The following is an 8,432-nucleotide window of genomic DNA, read 5'->3' on the forward strand; positions in this document are numbered from 1 at the left end:
TGGATAAGCTTAATTATCTTATTCTATCAACCATCCACCTGTCACAACTCGTTTCCTTACCCATATTACTTTCATTTCACTTTTTAATATTATTAAATAAACAACTACCAAAAAAGAAAACTAAACATATTATAACAATAGATATAGCATCCTATATTTTTGGAAAATTCCAGGATATCCATTTCTTAATATTTTATCAATATTTTTTAAATCTGTAATCAAACCGATAGTTTGTAATCAGCCTCCCCAACATTAAGTACTTCATTTATGAAATTCATAAATACCAAATTACATCAAAAATATTTAAACTGATAGTTTTAACCACTGACCGTTTAAAACCCATATTATGCCAAAAATATTTTAAAAACTAATATATATAAACGACCATCTCAAAATAGAATTAAACTACTTATTTTTGTTGGTATAATTTATAATTAGAAAAATGTTATCTAGAATAAAAATTTTTACGAAATCATGTACAATCACTTGGTCTGGTTCACTCGTTCTACCATTTCAACCAGTCTAACATGCAGCAGGTTATCAATTTTGGCAGACTCGGATTAACTCAACTACTAGACCTGCTGATTGAACTGTCTCAACAAGTAACTAATCAGTTTAAATAGGCTCAACTAAATCAGTTAGTGTTAATATATGACTAGCTCACTTGGTTTTATTGAGGTTCAGTAAGAGTATTATAGTTTGCCACTAAAAAAATGAACAAATAAAAAAACTACACTGGCTAACATGTTTTTGACAGTCATGACCTAATGGTCTAGTGGTATGACGTCAATCCTTTTAAAATGGATGTTATGAGTAGTTAGAAAGATTTTGATGAAAATAAATTTGTTGTTAAAAGAAAAAAATGCCTCCGATAACCATGCCATTAATTGACAGCTAAAATCAAATATTTTTTTTTCACGTCATGTAATAAAACTTTTTATATAATTCGAGAACTTTATATAAAAAAAATAATATTTTCAACATTGCGGCGACTTTCAACTTCCATGTTCTTGGGTTCTACACGCGTTTCTCTCTCTCTTTACAACCCACATCCTGTTAAGATAAACCAATACCTCTACTCCCCTATAAATACCTTCTTCTAACCACAACTTCTTCACAAAACAAAAACTTTACAACAAATATTTCATTTCATTCATCCATTTATCTGTTCACATATGTATTTAGGCAAAATGGTTGATTTAGATTGCAAGGGTAAAATAATAGTATCATCCGATAATAACAAGCCTAGCAGATCCCCAAGGCCTTCCGTTTTAGTCCCACCACCTCAAGGTCGTGCCCTTGATTTATTACCCGCTTCCGATACCGCATGTAACGCTTACGAGCATTACTTGCGGTTACCGGAACTTAAAGAGCTTTGGACCAAGTTAGAGTTTCCTGGATGGCAAAACGAAGTCGTTTTAAAACCGGCTTTACACGCTTTGGAGTTCACCTTCCGGTTCGTATCGATCGTGATGTCCGATCCTAGACCGTATACGAATAAGCGCGAGTGGAGTCGGAGACTCGAGGCGCTGGCTACAAGTCAGGTTGAGTTAATTTCGTCGTTTTGCAAACAGGATGTAAATGTTGTTATTGAGACACTGCCAATTGGCCCAATTATGGACGTTGGTGGGACCCGAGACGTGTTGACACGTCAAGGAAGCTCCGCGGAGGTGTGGAAGCTTGATGATGACGCTGACGTGACGGTTTTGGTTAGTCAGGTTAGCGAGGCGAGTCTGTTGCCTCGCCTCGCTACCTGGAAACCTTCTGAAGAAGTGGCGCAAACGATACAATACTCGATTGAGTGTGTAATGAGACGATGTTGTTACACGTTAGGGTTAGGCGAGCCGAATTTAAGCGGTAAGCCGAGTCTTAACTATGACGTTGTTTGTAAGCCGTCCGAGCTTCATTCGGTCATGAAAACGCCTCCGGAGCAAGCGAATGTTAGTAATTATGTAAACCGGACGCTTTACACGACGCATCAGATACTCGAGTCGTGGATACACGTAGCGAAACAAGTTTTAAAACGAATCGAATTACATATAGAGGAAGATAATTTCGATAACGCTTTAAACGATAGCTACATTTTAGAACGGATATGGAAATTATTAGCGGAGATTGAAGATCTTCACTTGTTAATGGATCCGGATGATTTTCTTAATTTGAAGAATCAGCTCGATATTAAGACGAGTTCGGAGTTCGAATCGTTTTGTTTTCGGTCTAGAGGACTTGTTGAGATCACGAAACGTTCGAAAAACTTAAGGCATAAGGTTCCTTACATTCTTGGTGTGGAGGTTGATCCGATGGGTGGACCGAGGATTCAAGAGGCAGCGATGAAGCTCTACCGAGAAAAGAAGTCCGCGGTGAAGATTCATTTATTACAAAGCTTACAAGCGGTTGAATCCGCGGTTAAGAAGTTTTATTATTCGTATAAGCAGTTATTAGTTGTGGTGATGGGGAGCGTAGAGGCGAAAGGTAGTCTAGCGTTTGTGACGGTGGATTCGAGTGATTCGCTAGCGCAAATATTTTTGGAGCCGACGTATTTTCCTAGTTTGGATGGAGCGAAGACGTTTTTGGGGGATTTTTTGAGGCACGAAGGAAGAGGTAGGTGACGGGTGTACCTAGTTTGTCGTTTTAATGAAAGTTGTTGTTACCGTTAAAAAAAGCAAAAAGAGAAACAAAAAATGGGTAACGAGTGGACTCGGTGTGACTCGGTGGTATTTTACAGGCAGGATTAGGTTTGCGGAAATTTGAAATATTGAAGGTCAAAGTGTGACAGTAGGTCTTTGATTGGTGGATATGGTCAAAGGTCAATGTCTGTAGTATACCAAAAACTATTCATGTGTTTCATTCAAAATTGATATATTGTACACGTTTAATTTATTTAATCAATTTGAGTTTCGTATTTTTGCTTTTAATATGGCTAAATATATATGTAGATGATATATAATAATATAATAGAGAGATTTAGGCAAAGAAAAATAAATATTGTTAGATCACAAAAGAATATACATTTTAAAATTTTTAAATATAAAATAGTAAATGAAAATCAAAAGTAATGTATAGGTAATTAGGTGATAGTGCTGTAGATAAAATTGCATAAATTATGTGACTAGCTTCTCTCACGCTGCCCTTGCTCTTCTAGAGTTCTAGGCACCGGTACACCAAATCAATTAATTAATTATGTTGTAAATGAATTAGGATATACTTAAAGAAAAAGTCATTTTATTTATACAAAAGATGAAAAGAACACATAATAGAATATAAAATATGAGTTGATGGGTGTATTCAACAGTTTTTGATTGTTATCCACAGAATATGTTTTATTATTTCTGACTTTTGACCTATCTTACTTGGCCAAAATGTTTCTATTTGAGCATACGTAAATCGTTTTACACCTTCTACTGAATTTCTATCATGCAAAAAATCATAGTTATATTTAAAAGGTTTAAACCCCTATAACCAAATCGCTGTAATAATACAGGAAAATCACCAGACATTCTCAACAATTATCCATGTACCATTTAAATTCATCATATGATTTATTGTATGATAAATTCGGAAAAACTTATACGCAATATGTTTCGTATACATTTAAAAATTTATTTATAAGGGAATCCAAGTGATACACGATACGTTAGTCACGTAACACCTAGAGATGTATGATACAAACATATTCATATTGTAAAATAAAAGTAAATTTAAAATTATTGATATCAATCTGCATAACAAGCTTGTTATGCTTTTAGAAGACAAGAATTCAACAGTTGTGTGATACTTTACCCCAATTTCTTCCTACATTTACGAGCCATGGTGTGAAAAGAATGAAGATAGCCAACAACTTGGTTTGATCTTATCACCCATTGATCTTTTTAATAAAAAAAACCCTTATTTTAACCAAGAAAATGCAGCATGTTTTTGGCAACAAAAATGGCAATTTGCACATGATCAAATCAAAACAAACAAACCAAAGATAAAGAAAACAATTGGGTATGGGTTGGAATGTACACAAGTCCCCAACAGATAAGCCTCCAATCCCATGTTAGTTGAGGTATGGTCAATCACTCAACTGATCATGATCCAAATATTAAATGCAAATGTTGTTTTCCACATTTATGTTATACTTTCAACCACCTTATCAAAGATACTGTGTTGTTGATTTTACATAATATGGAAACAAAGTATTGATACAACATGTGTTACATGAAACGACTAGTTAACGTGGCTTGGTTGGATGCTAACAATATTAAGATCGATAGCTAGTAGTAATCGTAAAAAAAATAATAGAAAAATGAGAGGCATAGTGAATCACCAAAACCATGTATGACGGCTGTCAATTGCCTTCACGGTGGTTGGGACCAATGTCATCCTACCAAACTCAGACACAAACCTATTAACACACTCGGTTCGTTTGTTGCTATGACCTCCAAGACTACTGATTCCTGTTGATCCAATCTCATATATCTTGCCTACAATAAGATACCAAACATGTGGTTAGTACTTCGTAATATAGTGGCAAAATGAGCTGTTTGTGTAAATGGGTGCATGCCAAACGGGTAATTTTGTTTTGGACCGTTGGGTTAGGTTGACCTAAAACAATTTGGTGTCCAAAAATGTTTTTAAGATAGTTATGATAGTAACCAAACCTATACCATTACAAGTTTACAATATCAATTTGGCTTTTTGCATAGGGTGGTCAGACTATACACATCCAGTTGACATACTATCCACACACCACTGACAGGCTATACGAGATGTTTAACATTTTCCACATGTCATACGAGCCATGTAAGGTTATACGGCTCGTATGACATGTGGAAAAGGTTTATACGGGCCGTATAAAATAAGGTTGTATACAAGGTATTATACAAAATGAGGTCTGTAAAGTTATAAGGCCCATATAATCTTATACAGCGTGTATAACATTTTCCACATATCATTCGACCCGTGTAAGGTTATACACCCCGTATGATATGTGGAAAAGGTATATACGGCCCGTAAAAAATAAGGTCTTATATGAGCTGTTAAACGAATCGTTAAGGTGGTCTGCAAAGTTATACGGCCCATATAACCCCTTACAGGGCCGTATAACTTTACTGAAACTACATGATGTGGCAATAGTGTGTTGTGTCAACTGTCTATACTCATATCCTTTTCATAAGGTCATTCAGGATTTTTAAGGTTATATGTGTTACACATCGCATTTCAACCCGTTACCTTTTTAACTACTTTTTGAATATATAAAAAGGTCAAAATTGCCTCATCTATTAACAAAAGGTTACCTTTTGCCCATATAGGAGGAGCCCCTGTTGCATTAGCCACCAGGAATGACATCGCAATATCCTCACAATTCCTGTTTAGATTAATTAAAACTTAGTGAAATCTTTCAAGGTTAAACAAGTGGCAATTTTTTTTAAAAAATTACCTGTTCCTCCTAACATATTCCAAGAGGGATGAAGGCATTTCGTTCGTGTACATACGCAGATATTTCGTGTGGAAAAACGATGCTTTAGAGAGTATCATACTGTATGTGCCTGACCACCATACAGCCCACCATCCACCATATATATAAGGATATCTGTTTTCTTTCTGCAAAATAATAATAATAATAATAAACCAACTACATCTGTTAAAGCAAATCTATGAGGTACAAACAATATATCAAAGACATACCAATTGATTAATCAGATGAATTCGAGGCACAAATCCCACCATAGTATCGGGTGCACTTTGCCAAACACTGAAAGCAAATTCTACAGACGAGCAAGGAAATATAATATCATCATCGATGGAAAAAACAGCATCTGTGATTGGATTCTTAAGCTCTTTAAATCTGTTGTTGAGACTATCTTCCTTGTTTATGTCAAAAGTCAACTCAATGTGCCGACCGTCTTTTGAATTTGACTTTACAGCATGGTTCAGAAACTTCACAAGAGGGTCAGAAGGTGGGTCGGGTTCACTCCATACTATGTGTATCGAGTCCAATCCAGGACACGATGTGTAATGAGAAATTGATTGTTTAAGAAGATCATATCTTTTCCATGTGTTTATCAACAATGTATACCCTTTTCTGGAGAAATAATAAAGTTAAAACAAACATAATATGGATAACTAGTATGATTCCAACAAAAGCAGCTATTAATATTAATCCAATCATAATTGTTTGGAAAATAAACAAGGATGGTATTTGCAGGTTGTAAAACACAAAACAGACTATAAAGTCTCCTCTAATAGAAAATAAACAGCAGCCAACAATTCGAATTGGTAAGTATTCCAAACCCTAGTACTTCATATTATGGATTTGATCATGATTAGAGGCTTGATAATGATAACCATGGATTTATAGATTATTATTGATCAAGCACGCGATCGCGCCACTCGATGAGCGCGACAGTGGTGTATCAAGCACGACCGTGGTGGTCATGGAGCGTGACGGCGCTTGGACCAGAATTAAACAGAAAGTCATATTCTGATCAGCTAGGACTTTGAGGATGGATATTTTCGATGCTTGTGGTTAGAAACTCGCCAAAGTAAATAAATAGACTTGTTGAAGTCTAGAAGCCGATTAGACACAAACTTGTTATGAAATAGGTCCAGACTCTTTAGACGGTACTGGTAGGAGAGACCAATAACCGAGGCAGACAAGCTTTATACCAGATCAACTCTTTGAAAAACTGAGATATATGTTATTTAAACCGCTTTACGAAGCTAGAACTCTAGAAGCATGTAGTACTCTAATGAGACAGTGTTCACCTATAAGTACGCGTATACCAGATCCGCTCTTTACACACATTACCAGAGGTAATGGGGCTGATTCGTGTCAGTTGTGGGCATACATAAAACTATGGTGATCTGACAGTAGGATGCCTTCACCAGCTTTTGCTGATGTATCATCTAGGGGTGAGCAATAACCAAACCGAACCAAAAACCGACGAAACCAAACTGAATTAACAGAAAAGTGGTTATCAGTTATTTTTTGCACCCTTGGTTAACCGAAATTAACCGAACCGAACAATTCATGTTTTCGTATATTTCTAGCTTTTATACTTCCATTTCATGCATTTATATCTCCATTTGATGTATTTATGCATTCATTTCATGTATTTCTAAGTATAAATTTTGACCAAATTTGATATTGGTTATTAACCGGACCAAAAACCGAAAAATTAACCAAATAAACTGAAACCGATTAGTTATTTTGTTTGAGGCTATTAACCCAAGCGAACCATGCACACCCCCTACTTTTAACCAGTGTTGGACGGATAGTAGATTAGTATATTACTAAACCTTGTAGCAGTATGAGTTAGTATTTTAAGTTGCATCCTCACTAGTATCACATAATACTCGGGGTCACTGAGCATCCAAAACCTAGGTCATAAAGTATTGCCTTCTAAACCTTAACTTAGTCGAAAGGGCCTGAACTCCTAAATTCAGTTTTTAACATTTGCATCAATAACTTGACCTAAACAGTTTCAAGTAAATATAACATCATAATAACTAACTTTCTGAAGCAAATTTACTTCCGGAAGATTGAGTAAACGCCAGGTAATTGACATAAAGTGTGATGCGTGTGACACTAGACATATAACACATGAAGTAACTGCTAATCCAATTCACCAGAAATAGAAATCCAAAATACAGAAAAAAACAACAAACACAAAATGATTACCTCACTAGCCGTAGCAAATATCACCAACGCTTTAGCAATTAATACAGATCACACCTCGATACACATTTATTATCCAATCAATAATATTATTAATAACAATAATATCCTAAACGTATACAGTTAGGGCATACATATCGTTTTAACGGTAAGATCTGGTTTAATTAATTAACTGACCTATAACTTCGATCAATTGACGGAACACTCTGTTGACTCCATCCGAAAAACGACGGCGTACAGCTGGCGAGCAAGGTTAACGTGAAGATAAAGCAGCAGAATAATAAGAGGAGCTTGATTTTAAGTGAGCCGGTTGCTGAGATCGCTGCTTGCCGGAACTTCTGAACCGTCCGGCGGCTAATTAAGCTGCTCCGAGTCACCATTAGCTCCGTACAGTATGATCTCAGATGTTGTAATTAAAGTTGTTCCGGCGAGTAATTGGAGGTTGTTTACGGCGGAGGAGGTGATGATTCCGGTGAAGGTAACGATGGGGAGTTGGTTAGGAGCGGAGAGGTGCAGGGATCTTATGGTGTTTAACAGGTACGAGTTTTATGTTTTGGCCTGCGTGAGACCGAGTATTATTTTTTCAAATATAATTTTATAGCTTCAAATATACACGGTTGACAAAGACACTATAGTGATGACGAGATACTAGACGGGTAAATTGCTACTGGTGTTGTCTCAAACTTACAAGTTCATCTCCCGCTATACATTTAGTTAGCAAAATAGTTCATCTCGCGGGCGATGTACATTATGGTGCTATAGTAGGTAG

At 36.0% G+C, this 8,432-nt stretch overlaps 1 protein-coding gene and 1 pseudogene across 2 annotated transcripts; one reads left to right on the forward strand and one right to left on the reverse strand.

The window, feature by feature from the left end:
• Positions 1–1,092: 1,092 nt before the first annotated feature.
• On the forward strand, positions 1,093–2,902 carry LOC143581508 (nematode resistance protein-like HSPRO2 pseudogene; annotated as a pseudogene).
• A 1,152-nt stretch (positions 2,903–4,054) lies between these two features.
• Positions 4,055–8,196, reverse strand: LOC143581509 (glycosylinositol phosphorylceramide mannosyl transferase 1-like). Of its 2 annotated transcripts, none has more exons than XM_077064277.1 (5): positions 7,841–8,196; positions 5,710–6,067; positions 5,423–5,586; positions 5,280–5,350; positions 4,055–4,466 (listed from the first exon to the last, which is right to left on the reverse strand). In XM_077064277.1, the coding sequence occupies exons 1-5, from the start codon at positions 8,041–8,043 to the stop codon at positions 4,306–4,308; spliced, it is 957 nt and encodes a 318-aa protein (XP_076920392.1). In that variant the 5' UTR covers positions 8,044–8,196; the 3' UTR covers positions 4,055–4,305. The 2 variants fall into 2 exon arrangements, with proteins under 2 accessions (XP_076920392.1, XP_076920391.1); XM_077064276.1 differs by having other exon boundaries at positions 5,671–6,067.
• Positions 8,197–8,432: the final 236 nt, after the last annotated feature.

This window comes from Bidens hawaiensis, unplaced genomic scaffold (assembly GCF_021521415.1).
Source record: "Bidens hawaiensis isolate Kalapana, Puna unplaced genomic scaffold, B.hawaiensis_p1.1 tig00031087_1, whole genome shotgun sequence".
Classification (NCBI taxonomy): Eukaryota; Viridiplantae; Streptophyta; class Magnoliopsida; order Asterales; family Asteraceae; genus Bidens; species Bidens hawaiensis.